Raw genomic sequence first — 23,289 nt, 5'->3', positions numbered from 1 at the left:
TGTGCATGACACTGACAGTGCCTGCTTATGACTAGTGTTCAGTCTGTAAGGTTGAAAATCTGTAGTCATCTTGTCTGATACTGTAAAAAGAACAACTGCAATTCTTTTGCCTAAAAAGGAATTGATTTATAGGCAAGCAAGCAATTCAATAAACAATTAGAGTGCATACTAGTCGAAAATTCGAATCTGAAGCATACTAGTGGGTTACCTTACCTATTGTATTACTCAAGAATACTTCTCTGAATGTATGGAGGGATCACCTGCTTGACGTGCTGGAGGTTGACGATGCTAGATGGAGGCAAGAGCTGCTTGGTGGACGGTGTACAGGATGGACAGGCGCAGCTTCGTGTGAAGGCTGAGAGATCGGCACGGATGCGGCTTCGTGGCTGTGAGGACGAAGTCGGGAGTAGCGCGGCTTCGTGATGGTGAGGACGACGGACGCCGACGAGGTTCCAACTAGCGACCTTGTTGATGGAGGAAGAAGGGAGTCGTCGGCGGGCGGAGCTAGCGACGGAGGCTGCCACCGCGCGGTGTGCGGGAATGGCGGCACATTGGAGGAGGTTGGATAATGGGGAGGTGGAGAAGATGGAGGGGGAGAAAAAATAGCAGAGATGTGGGAAGTCTTTCCCACGGTAAATAAAACATTTTAGCGCCAAATTTTTTTAGGTGTATCATTTATTGGATAACTCCGTATGCTTTGTTCTTTTCTGAAAAAATATGAAACTTCATTGGGTAATATATGTTCCAAGTATTTTTGATATAGCTTAATAAAAATAATAAAGGCAGTGGTAGATCGAAATTGGGCTTGCCCTCCTCCGCGCGATGCCATGTCGACTGCGGACGCCGCCCCGGCGTGTCATCCTTTCACCTAGCCCTTGTCGGCGACAGGGGCGGCGGCGCGCAGCGACTCCTCCAAGCCGATCTAGACCAGCTGGTCATTGTTGCGGCGTCGGCATCTCCGCGGTGCCGGCATCTGATGTTGCAAACATGGCCCAGCATTGCGCCACTCTTGCTGCTCCTTCTCCTGTGCCATCCTCTTGGCCGACGTCAGGGTGTTGGGTGATGATGTGTCGTCGCCATGTAGAGGTAATGGAGGAGGCGTCCGGGAGGGCTCCTCCTCCTTCACGACCTTGTCAAGCCAGTTGCGGTGCGGTGGTGATGCCAGTTGGTCGAAACAGTCAAAGGTGTTGCGTAAGGGGGTGGCTCCTTTTTGATGCGACGCCCAGTTTGGTCTCGATAGTTTCATCATAGGAGAGGGGCTCCTCCTCAACATGTCTGTTGGTCGGCGTTTGCGTCGTGCTTAAATAGCCAGGGCAGACAGACCGACGCTGCTTCAATGTGGCGCATCGACCGGAGTAGGCTTCTCAGTCCCCGTGTTCATTTATCCTTGTAGGAGTGATCAACGTAGTACCTCACTTGAAGCACCGCGCCGCCACTCATTTCCAGCATCTTATGCCGCCGGTCGTAGTCCATACCCAACTCCGGTTGGAGCAAAAAATGCAGATGGTCCGAAATAAACCTGCCACACCGATTCCAGCAAACCGTGTGGCTAGCTCGAGCATCCAGCAGGGCCACCGTCACCATTTCCAGCTCTCGGCGTGGCCGGTTGCAGCCTCTCGCGACATGCTGTTTTTGTTACAAATAACCGGCCCAATTAAAGCACAAGTGTGAACCTCCCTCTTGCTCCCTGGTTCCGAGGCCCCCAAAAGCTTCCTTGGTTGGGTTCTAGGAAGCATCTAGAAGCTTTGTTAGCTTTTTAAAGTCGGTTATCTTTATCTTATTTAGGTTTATTTTGGCCAGGTTTTACTATGTTTTCATGGGTTTTCCTTTTTTTTCTCTTTATCTTTTATTTTTTACCTTTTGTTTTAATTTTTATTTATTTTTCCTTTCTATTTTTTCCTTTCCCTTTCTTTCTTCTTTTTCAAATTCTTGAGGTTCTTCCAAATTTGTGAACTTTTGTTTAGAATCCCCTATTTTTTAATTCGTGAATATTTTTTTCAAACCGTGAACATTTTTTAAATTCACAATAATTTGAAGTTCACAAACATTTCTTGAATTTGTGAATTGTCCCCTAATTTGTGAAAAAAAATCATTTTTTTTGCAAAAAAGCTTTGAAACCATAAACCATTTTCCAATTCACGAAACTTTTTCAAATACTCAAAGTTTTTAAAAGTCATGAATATTTTTAAATTGATTTTTTTAGTTCGTGATTATATTTCTTTGAATTGGTGAACCTTTTTTAAATTCATGAACATTTTCAGAAGGCGTGAATCCTTTTCAAATTGATGTTCTTTTTTCAAGATCGCAAACATTTTCAAATTTGATTTTCCACCAATTTTTTTTACTTTTTATAAAAGTCAAGGCCATATGTAGTCGTTCTGAGGATTTTAAAAATAACAAAAGAAATGTACTAGTTACTGTAACACTTCACTGATTTCACCAAATATCCCTTACTGCGTTTGATTTTTATGATTTTCCAATTTCTCCATCTTTGTTGACTATAATTTTTTCTGGTTAACTGGGATGTCAATCATGCAAAGTCGATGTCATGCACTTGCAAAATATTATTGAAATATTGACTAGACTACTTTCCTTTTCTATAAACTAGCACAAAGAAGCATCCAATCAGGACAAATTAACCTGAAGCACACTTCATCAGAAGGTTCCAAAATTTAGCAGTAGTACTGTCAGTGAAAGCTAAAAAATTGTTCAAAGAACGGACAGCCATACAACTAATTCATAACAAAAGGGAACATACACATTAAAAAAAAGACCATAGGCTCGTTCATCACAAAGTAACATACATTCCGAAGAAGATCCACCCAGCTAGAATAATTATGTTGGAGTAATTCTACCTAGGAGCATGGATGACAATTGCTCAACCTATATCTTAGCTGGAGATAACAAGCTAAAAACACAAAGACTACTCTGTTTCATCTGAAGATGGTTCTCCACCCATGTCAAAAATATCACGAGGTTTGAATTTCACCATGGTATTCCAATTCTCACTTCTCGGATTTTGGATATAGAAGACCTAGTCCACTTGGGAAGAAAATACAAAAGGTTCATCCTCTAACTTCTCCCCTGTATGTATTTTTCGGGAGAAGTTCACATGAGTGAATCCAAACTCATCTCTTATAATACCAGCTTTGTGATGAACATCATACCAATCACATTTAAAGAAGACCACCTTGTAATCTTTGTATGACAATTCGAAGATGTCAGATAACCGACCATAATAGGACACGCCATTTTCAGCAAGGTTCACGACACCACTATTTTGTGTCACGTGTCCTGTCTCGTGACTGATAGTATGAAACCTGAAACCATTAATTATATAGCCACTATAGCGCACCCCGCATTTGCTTGGTTTTGCGGCTAATGCCCTTATCTTTTCTGTGATATCCGTTCCATCATCTAGTATAACCTGTATGTAAGAGTGGTTACATTGAGTTCACATGGAACTACAGTAAAGGAACATGCTAAAGGTGAAGTATACCTTTTGTTCCAACCAGTCAGCAAAGTGTCTACCAATCAAATCCTCCTTGTCATCATCCGTCAAATTTAAGTTACCCGGTTTCCTCCTCTCTTGGTCCAGAAATTCTCTGTAATAATAAGACAATTAACATCATGATTTTTCCAACTTGTGAAAAATAAAAGAAATAGGAGACAACATTGAAGCACACCTACGGAGATCATCAAGCTCATCAGAGTGTCGCAAGACATATCGATGTGCTTGAACTAGAAGCTGATCGTCCAACTGGCCTATAGTGACAGCCTTTCCAATTGGCTCACCAACACTATCAAACATGTATATGCCCTTTGTATTATCTGAAGGATCAGGGTTCCTAGATGTTCTTGTGAAACGTGTGGTTCCTTCTAGAAATCTTGAACAAAAGGTCAAGCATTCTTCAACAGTATATCCTTCAGCAATAGAACCTTCAGGATAAGCTCTATTGCGCACAAGTGACTTTAGCCAAACAAATGATCTGAACATCATAAAACAACAATGTTATATGCATAATGGGAAACAATAAATCAAATCATATACTTAGATGCACTGTGGAAAATAACAAATCAATCAAAGTAGCATACCTCTCGAGAGGGTACATCCACCTGTAATGCACCGGGCCACCAAGTTTAGCTTCTTCAACTAAATGCACCATTAAATGTACCATGACAGTAAAAAACGATGGAAGAAAAACCTTTTCCATATTACAAAGTGTCTTCACAATACTCTCTTGCAGTTTGTCAAGCTCAAAAACATCTAACACTTTGGAGCATAGCTTCTTGAAGAAATTAGCCACCTCAACAACTATTATCATGACATCTTTACTGGGATAACAGTGTAAAAGTGCCACAGGAAGGATGTCTTGTAGAATAACATGGCAGTCGTGGCTTTTGAGGCCAGTCAATGTCAATTCTTTCATGTTCACACACCTCGAAAAGTTTGATGCACAACCATCAGGTGTCCTACAATTCTTAACCACTGTACAAAGAATCTCCTTCTTTTCTTTATACATATTAAAAGGTGCATGCGGCAATTCAGTTTTACCCTTATCACCTTCATGAGGTTGAAGGCTAGATCGAATTCCAATTTCTCCTAAGTCAAGTCGTGCATCAAGGCCATCCTTTGTTTTAGAATCAATATCCAGTAAGGTTCCAATTAAATTTTCGAAGACATTTTTCTCAATATGCATTACATCTAGATTGTGCCTTAACTTGTTGTGCTCCCAGTATTCCAAATCAAAGAATATCGACTTCTTTTTGAAACAATCCTCAGGCTTCTTTTCAGGTTTACGTGCGACGTTACCTGATTTCTTGTTAGGCGCTCTTTTACGCTTCTGTTTTTCAGGACCTTCAGTTCCTTTTTCACTGTCTTTGCCCTTCTTTTTCCCTTTCCCTTTCTTTGCCACAATAACCTTTTTTCCTAAGACAAACACTCTGCCCTGCAACATTCTCAAAGCTGAGCTACCACTCATTGTTATAGGTGCAAGTTCCATCTCTTCGGTGTTATCAAACTCCTTCTTTCGTCTCCGAAATACATGATTCTGTGGTAGCCATCGGCGATGACCCATATAACAAAATTTCTTACTCTTCTTTAGCCAATATGATCTTGTGAAAGGACCACAAGACGGGCAAGCATATTTACCGCTCGTGCTCCACCCATAGAGGTAAGCTAATGCTGGAAAATCGTTCAAAGTCCATAATAGTGCAGCTCGAAGAGAAAATTTCTCCTGAGTACATGAGTCAAAAGTGTCCACACCCTTCCAAAGTTGTTGCAGCTCATCCACCAACGGCTGCAAATATACATCAATGTCATTGCCAGGGGAACTTGGTCCAGGAATAATCATTGATAAAATTAGAGATGTTTGCTTCATGCAGATCCAAGGTGGTAGGTTGTATGGAATAAGCATCACTGGCCAAGTACTATGTTCTGCACTCATGAGTCGGAAAGGATTAAACCCATCAGACCCAACGCCTAGCCGCGCATTACGGGAATCCTCAGCGAATTTAGGATATCTGGCATCAAAATCTTTCCAAGCCTCTCCATCAGCTGGACATCGCAGCAATCCATCTTTTGTACGACCCTCATCATGCCAATGCATGTCAGTTGATGTCTTCTTGGTTGCAAATAACCTTTGGAGCCTTGAAATCAATGGGAAATATCGCAACACCTTGGCTGGTTTCTTCTTCTTCTTCTTTTTAGATTCAGTTGCGGAATCTTTCTTCTCATTTTCATTGGTAACCCAACGAGAGGCACCACACACATGGCAAGACTCCTGGTTAGCTCTTTCGCCTCTAAAAAGCATGCAGTCTCTTGGGCATGCATGGATTTTCTCATAGTCCAGCCCTAATCCGCGTATGATTTTTTTCACCTCATAATATTTCTTGGGTAGGTTTATCTGAGGAAATGCAACCGATAATACACCAAGTAGCTGTGTGAATGATTCCTGTGACCATCCATGCAAGACTTTCATGTGATATAAAGTGACAAGAAATGACAACCTCGAATATGTTGCACATCCAGGGTATAAATCTGTGTTTGCTTCCTCGAGGAAACTAGCGTATATGTCTTGTTCTCTCATTGCATCATCATCTGCAGATGTTGTATTGACATTCTCAGCCATACCAGGTTCCAAGTTCTCAAATTCAGACTAAACACCATCTAGTTCCCCATCAGATGCGCTTGATAGTGATTGGAAGCTGTCAGCCATGGGGAAAATGGCACTTAAGAGCCCAGAAATGTCATGCAATCTTCTATTACTGCCTTCTACATCAGAATTCACTGGAAAACCCGGAATATGAAAATTGTTGTTGTTATTTGACATGGGAGCAAATGCAAATGACGGTGAATCATACTCTTCTCCATGGCAAACCCATTTTGTATAACCCTGAAGAATACCATCACATCTTAGGTGGGTTTTCACTTCGTCGTAATTCTGCGTTGCCTTATTTCCACAATTTACACAGGGACAGAGAATTTTATCACCGAGTGGAACATCATGGAAGGCAAAAGATAGAAATTGCTCGACACCTTCTTTATAATCAGTAGTTGATCTTGGTTTACTCATCCAACCTCGATCCATTAGCCTTTGCTAGCTGTAGTCATGAAAACAAAATAGATCAGTTTATAATTTTCCATATGCTCTTTTACATTAAGCATAGGTTTATATGAATATTTTAAACTATGCATTCGATACTTAGGTTCAAATTGTATAATATGATTTACCGACATCATTCACCTTACATTACAAAACATAAATTGAGATGTGTCTTTACTAGAAGAATTTATGTGAAGTACATAAAGAAGTTTTCATCGATGACAAAAAATGGATGTCTCCAATGCTTGATTTTTTTCTGCATTCAAGTGACAAACAGCAGAAGGCTAGCTGGTATAACTAGTTACTAAAAATCTAAGTAATATCCACTAGTTTCGCTTTGCTAAATCAAGAAAAGTAGAGATGACACACAACTTAGGTAATTCAAATTTTGCATCACACTGCTGAATATTCTTCTCTGGCATTCATAGGCAGTCCCCCCTAACCAGATCGACTTAAGAATATTATGTCATAAATGAGCGTCATCCAATCAACAGTACCACTGTTTTTAACAACAATTGTTATTCAACAACCAAAAAGGTTCACCGATTTTTAACAACAATTTTCAAATTGCAATAATACAGTGCATCACAGTAAGATAGAAAGGGAAAACACAAGTGATATATCTCAATTCGAGCTATGTTCCACATGATGCAGAGATATAAAAAAAAGAAAACAACAACCTGCGGGCAATCTTCTGGCAGCAGAGGCGTGTGGGTGAGCTCGTTGCCGAGGTCGGCAGCTGAGAGAGAGGGGCGTTGGCGGGGAGCGGCGTTTTGCCGGGGCAACCGGTGTCAGGGTCTGATGTACATTGGATAAACATTTCAATTTCCATAGTAAGAAGCAAATGAATCACATAGTAATTAGTAAGTAGCAATCATTTATGATCATACGCAGCGAATGAATCAAGTTCAATTTAAATTTACAAGCAATCACAGAATAATCTTCAATTTGTTTAGAAAATAGAAACGGAGGGAAAGAATAGATGCACTACATTGTGGCTGTTGAGGAACGAAGGCCGGACTGCTGGATGTTTCTGCCGCCGCGCCGGGGAGGCCCGAGGACGGTGGCTGGAGCCTGGAGGACGCTGCCGGCTGCCGCCGCGCTCGGGAGGCCGGAGGCGGACTGGTGGCCTGGTGCCTGGGGGAGCCGCGGAGGAGAGGGCTGGGCGCCGGAGGCCGAGGGCAGGGGAGTGAGATGGCCGGATGGAGGGGAGGGAAGGGACCAAGGGAGAGGCAGGAGAGCCGGCCGCCGCCGCCGGACCAAGAATCGCTCGCCGCCGCCAGAGCCTTCAGCTAGCAGGTTGGGGAAAAGTTGGAATCGAGGAAGGGAAACACGTCGGCTACTCGCGCGCCTGACCAGACGCCACGTCGCTCGAGTCTGGTAACGAGCGTGGCTGCCTGGTTGTGTTTGGGCTCATGGGCCAACGGCCTAGTCACTCATTACCTTATAATACACGTAGTATTTGTTTTGCACAAAACTCCAAAACTCTTTCATAGTCCACGCCTAAAAAGAGAAATGGCCGGCAACGAGCTCACCCACACGCTGAAGGATTAGCGCAAAAAGGGCCGGCCATTCCAACGAGCGAACCTAAAAAGAGAAATGCCACCAAAAAAATGGAGCGTTCCATGGACTAGAACCCGCGACCCATCGCGATATAGCAGCTTTGTTCCCCACTGCACCAGCGACTGACCATATGTTAAATTACAACGCTCAAAGATAGGTATTATGTACAGAGGTAGATCCGTCTTTTAATCATTCCTTCAAGAAATGAATAACGTTTTCTCAAACAAAATTTCAAAACGTGATTTTTACAAAAAAAAAAGAACGTAATAATTATTGACCACGGATGAAACTCCAAACATTTGTTGAATTTTTGTGATATACATTTAATTTTTTGTGAATATATGCCGAACAATTTTTTAACTACACAGTCTAAATTTTTGTGATATATGATGCACAAATTTTAAATATACATCGAACATTTTTGTAATATACATTGACCACGGATGAAACTCCAATCATTTGTTGATATACGTCGAATTTTACCACAAGTACGATTTTATTTACCTTTTGAGTACAATTTTTTTGATTATAGTCGCATATAAAACGTCTCACAAATCGTCTCTAAGTTAATTAAAATTATATAGCTATTTTCTAAATGGCCAATTATAAGCAAAAGTCTGTGACGCCCCATAAACGTCTTAAGAAGCGTCTTTAGCTTGCTAGTGTTCATGGGCATATAGACGAAGACAAATAGCGTCTCAGAAAAAGCGACCATACAAGCAGTTTTTGTTGTAGTGACACTCCTACCGCATGATCGGGGGCGAGGAACTTTCAAGGTCAACTTGGTGGTGTATCCGAGGATGGAAGAACAGACCAGCAGTTACCGATACACATATGATGGAGAAGACTTCTTTGATGCTGTCATTGGAGTGGTTCATCAGGCGATGCATCGGATAGCCGGACTTCATCAGGATGAGCTGAGGCACACCCCGTTCCGGTACTTCACTTTCCGCATTGGGGACGGAGCGATTCAGCAGAACTTGGGGTACATGGAGGAGGATGATCCCACGATCATTCGTATGGCTTCACTTACCCTTGGACTTGAGCAAAACCTTGCTATGACTAGGACTATGCTGGAGGAGAACCGTCAGCGCTTAGAGTATTACCAGGAGCGTGTGGAGATACTTGAGGAGAGATTGGTGGAGGCGAACACTTCCTTAGCCGCTGCCCATGAAGCACGGGAGGCCGCTGAGGCAGTTGCAGAGCAGGGTATCATCTCGACGAACGCTATGCTTGCCGTGGAGAATGGTGACCAACAGGAAAATGCCACCAGAGGACCCTACACCTCCTCCACGCCAGAGGCTTCATCCACGCATCAAGATAACTCGGACGAAGAAGAGCGCTCTAGCGAAGAAGCGTCGCCTGACACATCGCGCCATTGCACCTTCGGCACCGCCTGCACCTCCAGCACCATCGACTCGCGAGCAGCAGCTCGACGACACTGAGGAGGAGACTGAGCCTGAGGAGAGAGTTCCTGCTACGCTAGAGGGGACCGCATCACCACCATCCGGGCTTCACTTTGCATCAGCACCTACCCACCAGTACGATGGAGATCTCAGCGAGTAGATGGACTATAGGAACGATGAGCGATATCTTTGATGATGCGAGTGAATATTATTTATTTTCATGTTTGCTATGTCCATGGTAGACTATACCGATATATGTGGTATAGCTACTATGTTGTCCAGTACTTTCATGCTTGAGTGTTTTAATTGGAGTTTTATCTGGAGTTCAGTTGCTGGTTTTATTTGTTCATTTGTTATCATATTGGGTTTATGGGTTAGATATTTCCCTCTCTTCTATTCTAACACCGGAAGGCCAACATGATGGATGCTAATCGCGAAGGTCGTGGCCATGGAGCACGCGGACGTGGTCGCGGTCGTGGACGTGGATGCGGTCGTGGACCAGGTTTTGGGGAACATGTCTTTGAAGAAAACTTTAAGGAGGGACATGTCCATGATACCAACTCTGACTTTGGAGGAGATGATGTGCCACCACCACCGCCGCCACCCAATATGGCACAGATAATGTTGATGCAAACACAGATACTTCAGCAGCTTGCAACCAATGTTGCGAATCAGAATCAGGGTCAACCACCACAGTCGGGATTTGCTCAGTTCATGAGGGCAAAACCGCCAACTTTTGAGGGATCAGCAGACCCACTTGACGCTGATGATTGGTTGAAGGACATCAGGAAGACTCAAAACTTGGCCAATTGCACCGTGGAAAATCATGTCCAGTTTGCGGCACACCAGCTCAAGGGTGTGGCTGCAGATTGGTGGGAGAATTATTGTGAAGCTCATGAGGATGCCCAAACTATCACTTGGAATGAGTTTGCAGAAGCTTTCCGCACCGCACATATTCCTGCCGGCATCATGGAGCTGAAGAGGGATGAGTTCCGAGCTCTTACTCAAGGAAGGATGACAGTGTCGGAATATCTTAGTCGTTTCACGCAGCTGGCATGTTATGGAAGGGCAGATATTCCAACTGAAGCTGACAAGACTGCCAAGTTTTTGAAGGGGCTGAACCCTGGGTTGAAGGACATGCTGGTATCTCATGATTTCCTTACCTTTCAAGCACTTGTCAACAAGGCTATACTCCAGGAGAACTCAAGGAGGGAGTTAGAGGAGCACCGCAAGCGTAGAGCACCACAGAATCACCATGGGGCAGGTAGCTCCCGACAGAAGATTGGTCATCATCCCGGCTATCGTGCACAGTATGTCAAGCCATCAAGGCCCAACAACACCTATCAGCCAAATGCATATAAGACTCCACGAGCTGAAGTGGGAGGTAATCATGCTAATATAGCTGGAAAGGCATGCTTCAGTTGTGGGCAAGAGGGTCACTTTGCTGTTGCATGTCTCAACAAGAACACTGGTCCCACTCCAGTGAAGTTCAATTTGGGTTCTGTAGCTAGGACACCCGCAGCTGGACGTGGCCGAGGCATTCTCAATACACCAGGGGGTGCACCTCATGCATCAGGACGTGGAAGGGTCAATCATGTCACCATCGAGCAGGCTCAAGAGTCACCAGATGTTGTTCTTGGTATGTTCCCGATCAACTCATATTACAGTTCAGTACTTTTTGATACTGGAGCTTCTCATTCGTTCATTTCAAGGAGTTTTGCTGAAAAACATCATTTTCGAACTGAGGGTTTGAACTTGCAAATGGTAGTGCAATCACCTGGGGGTATTTTAAGGACTGGGCAGAAGTGTCCTAAAGTGGTTATAGTTATAGAAGGGGTAGAGTTCCTAGCAAATCTTATCTTGATAGACTCCAAAGGCTTGGATATCATTTTAGGAATGAATTGGTTAAGGAAACATAAGGCATTTGTAGATTGTGCTAGGACCTTTGTTACATTAACAAGCACTGAAGGGGCCACTGTGGAATACCAAGCTAGGATTGCACCTCAACCCGAGGTTGATTGCATGCTGAACAAAGTGAAGGAGTTAACTTTGGAGGATGTTCCAGTGGTGAAGGAATATCCAGATGTCTTTCCGGATGAATTGCCTGGATTGCCACCAGACCGTGAGATTGAGTTTGTCATTGAGTTAATACCGGGCACCGCTCCTATTGCGAAGAGACCTTATAAGATGACAGCGAATGAATTAGCCGAGTTGAAGAAGCAAATTCGGGAGTTAGAAGAGAAGGGTTACATTAGGCCGAGCACATCACCATGGGGCGCACCTGTGTTATTTGTGAAAAAGAAAGATGGTAGCATGCGCATGTGTGTGGATTACCGAGAGCTGAATGCAGCAACTATTAAGAATAAGTATCCCCTGCCAAGGATTAATGACTTGTTCGAACAGTTGAAGGGAGCACGTGTGTTTTCCAAAATAGATCTCCGATCGGGATACCACCAGTTGAAGATTCGCCCGCAAGATGTTCCAAAGACCGCCTTTGTTACTCGATATGGTCTCTATGAGTTTTTGGTAATGTCTTTTGGACTCACGAATGCACCAGCTTACTTCATGTATCTCATGAACAGCGTATTCATGGATTGCTTGGATAAGTTTGTTGTAGTGTTCATTGACGATGTTTTGATCTATTCCCGGAGTGAAGAAGAGCACGAGAAACACCTTCGAGTGGTTTTGGAGAGGCTAAGGGCTCATCAACTCTATGCCAAGTTTAGTAAGTGTGAATTCTGGTTAAAACAAGTGGACTTTCTAGGACATGTCATCTCAGCCGAAGGAGTTGCCATGGATCCAGCAAAAGTGGAATCAGTACTCAGTTGGAAGCAACCCAAGAATGTGTTAGAAATATGCAGTTTCCTTGGACTAGCCGAGTATTACCGTTGGTTCATTGAAGATTTTTACCGAATAGCTAGACCTATGACTCAGTTGTTAAAGAAGGATAAAAAATTTGAGTGGTCAGAAGCTTGTGAAGCAAGTTTCCAAGAACTCAAGAGGAGGTTGACAACTGGTCCAGTATTGGTATTGCCAGATATTCAGCAAGATTTTGAGGTTTATTGCGATGCTTCTCAACAGGGTTTGGGATGTGTGCTTATGCAACAAGGAAAGGTTGTAGCTTATTCATCGAGACAGCTACGCCCTCATGAGGTTAACTATCCCACACATGATTTAGAATTAGCCGCCGTAGTGCATGCCTTGAAAACTTGGAGGCACTACCTTATCGGAAATAGGTGTGAGATATACTCGGATCATAAGAGTTTGAAATACATTTTCACACAACCGAATTTGAATCTTAGACAGAGAAGGTGGCTAGATTTGGTCAAGGACTATAATCTGAACATTAACTACCATCCTGGTAAAGCCAATGTCGTAGCTGATGCACTGAGCAGGAACGTTTATGTCAACAATGTGATGATTCAGAAGGAAGCGCCAGAACTTTATGAGGAAATTCGAAAGATGAATCTGTATGTGAGCCTTGCTGAAAATGGTGAAATGTTAGAGGTCAAGTTTACTCTCCAAGATCAAGTGCGAGAAGCGCAAAAAGATGACAAGGGCATTGAAGAGATTCGAGAGAAAATCAAATTGGGTGAAGCACCCGACTATAAAGAGGATGAGAGTGAAAGCATATGGTTTCGAGACCGTTTGTTGGTGCCAGACCAAAAGGATATCGAGGACACGATCATGAAGGAAGCTCATGAGTCAGCATACTCAATACACCCTGGAAGTACAAAGATGTATAATGATCTTCGGGGTAGTTTTTGGTGGTCGATTATGAAGCGAGAAATCGCTGAGTATGTTTCACAGTGCGACGTATGTCGAAGGGTCAAGGCGGAGCATCAGAAACCCGCGGGACTACTACAACCACTTAAGGTTCCAGTGTGGAAATGGGAAGAAATTGGAATGGACTTTATCACAGGCCTTCCAAGGACATCTTCTGGATTTGATTCTATTTGGGTCATAGTGGACAGATTGACCAAGTCATCTCATTTCATTCCAGTAAAGACTACCTATGGTGGAGAGAAGCTCGCAGAATTGTATATGACAAGAATCATTTGTGCACATGGAGTTCCTAAGAGGATAGTGTCAGATCGAGGTACTTAGTTTACCTCGCGGTTTTGGAAGAAAATACATGAAGTTCTGGGAACTCAGTTGGATTTCAGTACAGCGTATCACCCACAGACTGATGGACAAACGGAACGGGTAAACCAAATTCTTGAAGACATGCTTCGAGCTTGTGCTTTGACTTATCAACGTAGTTGGGATAAGAGTCTTCCTTATGCTGAGTTTTCTTATAACAACAGTTATCAAGCAAGTATAAAGATGGCTCCTTTTGAGGCTTTATATGGACAAAAGTGTCGTACACCTCTTAATTGGCATGAAGTAGGTGAAAACCAAGTGTTTGGACCTGACGCGTTGGAAGAGGCGGACAAGCAAGTGAAAATGATTCAAGAAAGGTTGAAGGCAGCCCAGTCTAGACATAAGGCTTATTCGGATGAACGTCGTCATGACATATCATTCAAGATAGGAGATGATGTGTACATGATGGTATCTCCACTACGTGGAATGCGTCGATTTGGAATCAAGGGTAAGCTAGCGCCCCGCTACATTGGTCCGTTTGGGATTACCGCTCGACGTGGAGAGGTAGCCTATCAATTGGCACTCCCAGAGAAGTTGTCAAATGTGCACAATGTTTTCCATGTGTCACAGTTGAAGAAGTGTTTTAAGAAACCCGAGGAAGAGGTGCAGAAGACTTCACTTGACAACATAGAAGTCAAAGATGACCTGACATATGAAGAATATCCTATCAAGATTCTTGATGAGCAGTTGCGTACAACTAGGAGAAAGGTGATCAAACTTTGCAAGTTGCAGTGGAGCAATCACACTGAGAAGGAAGCAACTTGGGAGCGAGAAGACGACCTCAGGGAGGAGTTCCCAAATCTTTTCTCTTAGCTCTGAATCTCGGGGTCGAGATTCCTTGTAAGGGGGGTAGAGTTGTAACATCCTGATTTTTTTCGAGAGTTCATTTTTTTAAAGCCAAGGGATGTTGCAACGTAATCTTTAATTATATATTTTGGAGATTGCTCAAATTAATACCAAGTTGTTTGGAATTAATTTAGCACACGTTAGGTGGAAAATATTTTCCGTAATATCCTGAGTCGATTTATTCGTTCGTAATATTTCATTTAAGTTTTTTTTGTTACTTTGATTTCTTCGATTCTTGAAGACTTTTTAGTTGTCTTTGTTTCAGTTTCTCTTGTAGCAATCCTAGTAAAAGAAATCAATATTATATTATATTGATTTTCTTTTCTTCTCTCTTCTTTAGTTTCTCTTTCTTTTATTGGTCCTTGAACAATACGTGCATCCTAGCCTAGCCGTTGTTGGCCTATTGCACGTATGCACCAAAATTGATCACACACATTCACATATGCACTGGGCCATCTCTTCTATTTGTTTTTTTTGTGTCCAACCACCAAAGAGACTTGGCCCAAGGCCCAACCAGCAGGCCAGCGGCCCAGCCGAGTGAGCGAGCGAGCGGACGGCTCGGCTCTTCTCCTTCCTCCCGCACGCGTGCACGTACATGTTACAGAGAAGAAACCTCCATAGTTGCCTCTTCTTTTCCCTTCAAATCCCATTAATCCCTTCACCGTTTCCATTCGTCATCAACACAAGATTTACTCCCCACTCAACGACGAGTCCGTTCAGTCTAATGGCTCCACTCATGATGCGCTTAATCTCATGCAAGTAACTGACGAAGTTATTGGCCCAACAATGGCATTCACCTCCTAATCTCTCTCCTCCGGCTACCATTCGGCAGACCCTTCGCGTCACGACGTGCGCCAGGAGCACCTCTATAAAAGCCCCATCATCCCATCCTCCAATTCCTTTCCAATCACTCGTAATCCACCCCGCAATACAGACCCATCTCTATTGTTCTACCGTCGCCTAAGGTGAGCATCCTAGTCCAATTCCTCCCACCAACGGAATCCCCTTGCCAAAGCCTACCTCCTAGACATCATTTCCCAGTCGTTGGCAATCATTGGCCGCACGCACAATGGAGCCGTGCCGCTGCTCTATTCGGGACTAACGTCGACGTCACCCGCCGATTGTCCGTTATGTCCATCCGTGTCCCGGTGACTTCTCGTCACTAGGAGCATCACTCACCACCATCTCTTCATCACCGGAGTTCGGACGACGACGACGACGCGCACCGGCGCTCGCTCACTCAACACCACCGGTTCCATCTCGAACGACTACTCGGTGACCCAAAACCAATGCTAAACCCATAGGTTGTTTCGATGATGCTAGGAACGAGTTAATTGTTTTGTTTGAATAGATATTTAATTGTGTTATTTTTTTATTAAGTGTGTATGATGTTTTATATAAGTAATCATGCAAAATTGTTTATGTATTATTGTCATGTCGGTAGCATGCTTAGGGTTTGTCCTAAATATTGTTGAGTGATTCTAGGATATATTAGAATTGGTCATAGAATTTCTAGAACTAGTTGTACAATTATTATTTTTGATGCATGTTAGTGAAGTGCGATAATTTTTATTTGTTCATAGACATAGTATATGCATGCGTACTTTCTAAATAATATTGTCATGTGTAGCAATATTTATGTTCCAGTTTAGTTTCGGAACGATTGTAGAATTATTGTTTAAATTAGTTTGATTGAGTCTAGGTGGTGTTGTGAGTTATATCATGTGCATGATTTTTGTTACAAGAGTTGATCATGCTATGACTAGATTATTGCTGATCCATTTGCTTCAAATGTATCTAGATTATTTTAATTATATGCTACATGATTTGAGTCTATTATGTTTTAGCATTTCTTTAGGATCGTGCTATTGTTTGATGTTTTGTAACTTAACGAGTTTGTTTAGGAAGTAGCTTGGTTGACTTTTAAGACGCTTGTTGTTAAATTCTATATTTGATGTTTTAACCATTATAAATATTTAGATTTTATCTAAATATTGATTTGTGGGTAAATTTGTATTGCCATGCTATGTTGAGTCATGTCGTTCAAATGCATATGATAGTTATTGTTTTGTGTTTGTGTCACGTCAGTCATTATTTTGTCTTTTCTTTATAGTTAGCCGAAGTATTTGTATTGGGCACTATTAAAGTTCAGTTAGCGTATTGCTATTTAGAATGTTAGACATGATGGCCGAGTTTACTTAGTCCGGATAAACCTATACCCAACCAATCCATTCAATCCCTCTACTCATCATCAATCGATCTACCTCCTTCGAAATCTCCATATCCATCCACATCTTTCTACCAATCCTTCCTATTTTGTTATTTCATTGGATGTTATTGGATTTTATTGCTTGTTATTTATTGTGCTTCGCCGTTACTACGAGTAGGAGGCGACGGTACGGGAGAGGAGCACTACAAGGAAGAAGGAAACGGGGAACTCGACAACGAAGGCATGCCTCCTTCTTTGATCATACTTATCCTATGGTTTGCAAAATTGCATTGAGTTTTATTGTTGCTATGTGCATACTATTTTAATTCTCATAGCTAGCATGTTAATTGACACATTACCCTGATCTGCTTGTCGCCTATTTACTTGACACCTGAGTAGAAGTATATAATTCCGGTAGAGTAGAAATGCTTAGCCATGCTTATCACCCTGTAGGTGCCTTGTTGAATGACCTTCGAGTCATTGACAGTTGAAACTTAATGCTGAGCTAGGCCAGTTGGCCCTTGTTGACCTTCTCTATCCTCTTCTACTCTGGGTGAAACTTACCATCTGAATACTGGTGCGGGCGACAGCTGAATCAAGGATTGAAGGAGTGATTGGCTGCCCTTCACAAGTTGAAGGGGGCAATCAGTCGTCCCTGCCGCATAAGGTCTAATAAGTCTTGGATTTGAAGATTGTGATAATAGCACAGCCACATGCTATATGGGCACTAGCTTGGTCAAGTAAGCTAGTCAGCCTTAGGTGTCGATGTTGCCGTACCGCAGATGGGATAGCTGCCTTGCGAGAAGTATCCTCGGCACAGATGGGGGGACCGGTTTGAGGACGTACTCTCAGTTCAGTGCGCCAGACCCGGTGGGCATGTCACATCTTTGGGGGATCTAGTCCAAAGACCTCGTCACAATCCCCCTGCCGGTACACCAAATAGAGTACTATACCAGCGGCCACTGGTGGCAACAAGTCAGGATTGTGTCGTGTGGGTAAAGTGTAAAACCTCTGCAGAGTGTAAAACTATTCGAATAGCCGTGTCCACGGTCATGGACGACACATGAATCTTTCTTGACGTACAGGACCTGTCTTGCTTATTCCCTCTTTGTCCATATTCTTGAAACCTATGAAGGATGTGGGTTGATCGAGGATCCTCACTTGATGAAAGCTGTTCTGAAGATAAACATGTTTTCATCTAAAATTGCTTTTATCCAACTACTTTATTTGTTAAACAAAATTAGCTTTACGCAAATGAGTCATACAGCCTTCCTTTGAAGCCGCATGTAGTTATTAGGTCCTTCCCCGTGGGAGGCATGTTGAGTACGTAATGTACTCATGGAAATACTTTTGTTGAACAACAGAGATCTATGAAAACGAGGGCGTCGACTACGACTATTATGATGATCCTGAGGAGTGAGGACACGTTGACTACATCGACTGCCTGTGGTTGAGATGGAGTCGCTACGTATTTATATATTCCGCTGTGTTTCTGGTTGTAATAAATGTCATGAGACATTTCACTATGTATGCCTTGTGGCAAGAGTTATTAAACTTATACTTATTTTATTGTTCTGCAAAGATACAATTTTCGCTGTGTTGTAAAGTTGATCCTGGATTGACAAATATACACAGGAGGGTCTGGAAATAATTTCCGGGTTCTCACAGTGATTATGTATACAACCCATTTTAATTAATATTGGGGTTCGTCGTTATTCAGATTGTCAACACCCCATTTCCAATGCTGCCCTCCAAGTTCCCCTACCTCAAGAACCTGGAAATCAGACTCCATCCAGCAACAATGCCATTCCCTCCAAGCCATGACATATTTTCTTTGATTTCTTTTGTTGACGCTTCTCCGGTCCTGGATTCTTTCATTCTTCGGGTAAGTCACTATTCATAACACTCAAAGCTATCTACGACAAATAGTGTGTTACACTTTTTTTATTGCAACAATGGCACTACATGCAGGTAGAGCATGATGCGATTACACCCGATCTCATTTCTGGAGAGGATGATGTGTATACTAGACGAAAGCTAGAGTACCGACTTGACCGTCTCAGGAAGGTGTTGATCACAGGGTTCTCTCCATCCCGGAGCCTGGTCGAGCTCACGATCCACATCCTTGAGAGTGCAGCTTCCCTCGAGCGTCTGACATTGGACATGACCTACGGCTATGATAGGAGGTGGGGTACCTTTGGCAAATGCCCCGCCTCAACAAAGAATGGCCTATGTTTGTCGATGAGCAAGAAAGATCTCGCGGGAGCTCATAGAGGGGTGGAGATTGCTGGTCAGTACATCGCGGGGAGAGTTCCATCCAATGTTCAGTTCGAGGTCCTAGGGCCTTGCACCCGATGCCATAGTGTCGAGCGGTAGATGCGGTTAACAATGAGGTTGGTCTCGGATTATAGAATTTTTCATGTGTTTCATGTCGGTATCGCCAAACAATACGCATTTTTTGATAGCACAATCGAGTTGGCTTAGTGCTGCCTCTGATTGTGACTAGTTGCCTTCATCAAGTGGCAAAGGGTTGGCTTACTGTTTCCTTTGTGACTGCCGAAGCTTTGATCAACCGGCAATGGGGAAAAAGAGAGGTGGAGTGGCAAAGCCGTGAAAGGTTGTCTTACTGCTGCCTCTGGCTGTGACTATATGCCTGCATTGCTTTGATTAACTGTTGGCAAAAGGTTGGTTTACACCATTATGACAGTTGGAAGCTGCTCGCATTGCTTTGATCAATTAACTGAGAAAGTACAACAAAAGAATATGGCAAAATATGCTGTTGCCGGGGATCGAATCCGGGTCACCCGCATGACAATACTAAAACGACTTTTTTTACATTCAATACTAGATATATTTATAATAGCAAATTGTACATGATAGAGATACAAGAGCTGACTACAGCGATTACAAAATAAAGTCTAAAAGAAACAAGCAAATTTTCGAGATCTTCAAACTCTTCCTTCTTCCATGACACAATCTTATAATTTTCTGAAGGCAGACGTAGGAACATAACAAAAATATCAAACCACAGACCTGTAAATATCAACGAGGATTCTCCCATTGTTTTAATTTGAGCCACAATGCCAAGGCTGCGATGCATGCACGCCACCAATAAAGTAATCAACCAATATCGGCAAGAGTACCAAAACCAGTATTCCAGGGACAAAAAACCGAACAACCAGGTCGATGTCGCTGGGATCCGAGAGTACGAATTACCATTGTCGAGGAAGTAGCAATCGAGACAGATATTGCGAGGACAATCCTCCTCGCGGCGACCATGAGAAAAAAAATCCAAAATCGATCTAGCGAAGCAAGATCTGAAGGACCATACCTAGACAAATTTAATCTTCCAACACCATCATTGAAGTCCTGGTGCTCGCATTATTCCTGAATTTATTTCAGAATTTTCGGCGATGCGCTTTCAGTGGGAGGAGATGTTCCTGTCGACAACGAGGCGCTTATGGTGACTTTGTAAATCTCAAGATGATATGCCGGCTCAGTCTCTGAAAGATGCTCATAAGGGTAGAGTGTATTTCGTCTCTAAAAGATACCACAAGCACTTTCAGATCAGGATATTTTCAGGCCGTATTTCGTCTAGTAAATACATGGTCTACTGTTAACGCATAGTATTGTACCACCAGTGATCCATAGAATTTTCATCAAAGTAAAGCTAACGATGTTAACTTTGGACGAACTTTGTATTGGTTGGCTTGCTGCACCCATCGCCAACTCCTGCAGTTGTGCAAAAACAAGAACAAAAACGAAAAATAAAGTAACGCGCCGTTGCCGGGGATCGAACCCGGGTCACCCGCGTGACAGGCGGGAATACTTACCACTATACTACAACGACTTTAATGGTGCTTTTATTAATTAGCGAAATTTACGTAATCAGGTTACATTGTTAAAACTCAAAGTGTATAAACGCACGGCCGTGTTGGGGGCTTGGGAGCTCGATCGAGCAGGAAATCGAACCGCCGCCGTTTCCGGCGAAAACTTCCTTAGCGCTCCCGCAAGATGGCCATGTCCAACTCCCCTTCTCGTCGGCACCTCCCACCCGAGCCTTCACCATCTCCGTCCACGGCGATCCATGACGCCATACGCACCACGCTCCCTGCTACTCCTCCCGCAAGTACGTCTCCGTCCGTACTCTCCAACCCATCTCGATCGGTTCTTCTGCTAGATGTTGAAGCAGCAGATCTAGTTCTTGAGAATTCATACTTCTCTATTGCAAAATTTAAGCAGCATGCGAAAAAGTGATACTACATATTTACTACTACTATCTCCACCAAATTGCAGATAGTGGGCCAGAGGCTTCGTCGGCTGGAGCAAATAGTGCATCTCGCCAACAACAAGGCCATATTTCTCAAGGTGCACGAAATATGAGAAGACGACCTGGTTTTGAGCAACTCCCAGAGGTATACGTTCTTGCTGGCAGTGGAAACGTCTATCACATGATCCCCAAAAAAATTCTTGTCACATCAATATATGATGTATCTACCATCGCAATATATATATATATATATATATATATATATATATATATATATATATATATATATATATATATATATATATATATGATGTATCTAGCCCTTGGAATTTTGCTTGCTTTTGCTAATAATTTCACAATGCGATATCGCGTGAATTGTAACCATGCATGCTTGTTTCCATAAGAATCACAGTTCATCGTAAATCGCAAGTTTGCAACAATAGTTATAAGTGTACCTTCTCAGCCCCATATTAGTGTACTTACTTAGCTGTGTTGATGAACTACTCTAATTGATTCCAGGTCTTGATGCAAACTAGATGCACAAAGTAGCAAGCTATATAAATACAATTTTGTTGTTTATATTATAGTCAACTACAAACTATAGTTAGCTAACTGTTTAATTTGTCAACCTCGATTCTGCAGGACATTCTACATTCTATACACTCCCTCTTGACAGTTCAGGATGCTGCTCGTGTCGCATGCGTGTCTCGTGGATTTCTACGTGCCTAGAGGTGCTATTCCCACATTAAACTAAATGTACATACACTTGGATTGGCTGATAAGACAACCGAAGAACAAGAAACCTATATCATTCAAAAAGTTGACCAAATACTTGAAAACCATCACAAGAATGGGGTTAAGGTGGAGACACTTAAATTTAGACTTGCCGCTTATCGCAACATCAAAGCCTCCAGCCTCGACAGGTGGCTCCAAATCACTGCCAAGTGTGGGATAAAAAAAACTTGACTTGTCAATGCCTTTACGCGTGAGGGGAGAATACAACTTCATGTGTGCCGTCTTGTCTGATGAGGCAGCTGCAAGTTCAATCCAGTCTCTCCGCCTCTACAACTGCGCTTTTCATCCAACGTCGTCACTTGGCCTCTTGAGAAGATTGACATGTTTACATTTGTGTATTCTCCATGTTACAGAGGAAGGGTTAGGGATTTTGCTCTCAAAATCCTTTGCCCTGGAGGAGTTGGACATCTCCTTTTGTAGGGGGATAATTTGCTTGCGAATAGATTGTGCGTTGCAGCATCTCAAATACATTAGTTTGATACATTGCATACGGATGCAGTCAGTACAAATCGATGCCCCAAATCTCTGCTCCTTTCGCTCTGATGGGATTGGGATCCTGACAGCTGTGAGAAATTCTTCTCAACTTAAAAATGTGGATTTGACAAGCATTCTTCTCTCAGATGCTCACGCCAGGCTGCCATCCATCATACACAATGTTCAAAGTCTTTCCCTGCGCTCATACTATGGAGAGGTATATGGCTTTAGCATCTTAATGACCAAATTACATTGACATACTTAAGTATGCACTGAACAACTATTGTATGTATACAACAACATTTTGATTAATCTTGGGGTTTCTCCTTATTCAGAATGCCAATATTGCCCTCCAAGTTCCCCCACCTCAAGAAACTGGAAATCATACTCCATCGAGAAGCAATTCTCTTCCTTGACATATTCTCTTTGGTCTCTTTTCTTGATGCTGCTCCTGTTCTAGATTCTTTCATTTTGCGGGTAAGTCAATATCCACAACACTCCAAGCTATCTATGACAAATAGTGTGTTACACTTTTCACTGAAACAATGACACTAATGTATGTGCAGGTTGAGAATGGTGCTAGTACGCTGCATCTCGTTTCTGAAGACGACTATAAGTATTCTAGACGAAAGCTAGAGTACCGATATGACTGCGTCAGGCAGGTGCTGATCACGGGATTCTATCCATCCAAGGGCCTGGTCGAGCTCACGATCCACATCCTCGAGAGCGCGCCTTTCCTGAAACGTCTAACGCTAGACACGACCAACGGCTGTGATAGAAGGTTTGTTACCGTTGACAAATGCCCCACCTCCACAAAAAGTGGTCAGTACCAGCCGATGAGCAAGACAGATGTCGTGGGAGCTTGTAGAGCCGTGGAGGTTGCGGGCAGGTGCATCACACGGAGAGATATGATTAGACCGGAATCTTGGATTACGGTGAAGAAGCGGAAGAATGCGAGGCGGCACGTCGGTCGGCAGG

The 23,289-nt window shown here is 43.0% G+C and overlaps 1 protein-coding gene, 1 long non-coding RNA gene and 1 other non-coding gene across 3 annotated transcripts; all 3 read right to left on the bottom strand.

Annotated features, from left to right (window-relative positions):
* Positions 1–2,752: 2,752 nt before the first annotated feature.
* On the bottom strand, positions 2,753–5,785 carry LOC119291055. Its single transcript, XM_037569767.1, has 4 exons — positions 4,096–5,785; positions 3,687–3,989; positions 3,500–3,605; positions 2,753–3,427 (listed from the first exon to the last, which is right to left on the bottom strand). The coding sequence occupies exons 1-4, from the start codon at positions 5,607–5,609 to the stop codon at positions 3,035–3,037; spliced, it is 2,316 nt and encodes a 771-aa protein (XP_037425664.1). The 5' UTR covers positions 5,610–5,785; the 3' UTR covers positions 2,753–3,034.
* A 78-nt stretch (positions 5,786–5,863) lies between these two features.
* On the bottom strand, positions 5,864–7,907 carry LOC119334712. The gene is made up of 3 exons (XR_005161523.1): positions 7,597–7,907; positions 7,286–7,403; positions 5,864–6,603 (listed from the first exon to the last, which is right to left on the bottom strand). It is a non-coding gene; the product is annotated as an uncharacterized LOC119334712 (long non-coding RNA).
* Positions 7,908–20,550: 12,643 nt separating this feature from the next.
* On the bottom strand, positions 20,551–20,622 carry TRNAD-GUC. The gene has a single exon. It is a non-coding gene; the product is annotated as a tRNA-Asp (tRNA).
* Between the last annotated feature and the right edge of the window lie 2,667 nt (positions 20,623–23,289).

Source organism: Triticum dicoccoides, chromosome 1A (assembly GCF_002162155.2).
Source record: "Triticum dicoccoides isolate Atlit2015 ecotype Zavitan chromosome 1A, WEW_v2.0, whole genome shotgun sequence".
NCBI classification, from domain to species: Eukaryota; Viridiplantae; Streptophyta; class Magnoliopsida; order Poales; family Poaceae; genus Triticum; species Triticum dicoccoides.
The sequence above is the reverse complement of the archived record's forward strand: the minus strand, read 5'-3'. Positions and strand labels throughout refer to the sequence as shown.

Coding starts and splice junctions, on each gene's coding strand:
- LOC119291055 (XM_037569767.1), bottom strand. CDS start 5,609: ATGCATTGGCATGATGAGGGTCGTACAAAAGATGGATTGCTGCGATGT. Junction 3,606..3,686: donor GAGCTTGATGATCTCCGTAG/GTGTGCTTCAAT, acceptor TTATTATTACAG/AGAATTTCTGGACCAAGAGA. Junction 3,428..3,499: donor CTGACTGGTTGGAACAAAAG/GTATACTTCACC, acceptor TCTTACATACAG/GTTATACTAGATGATGGAAC.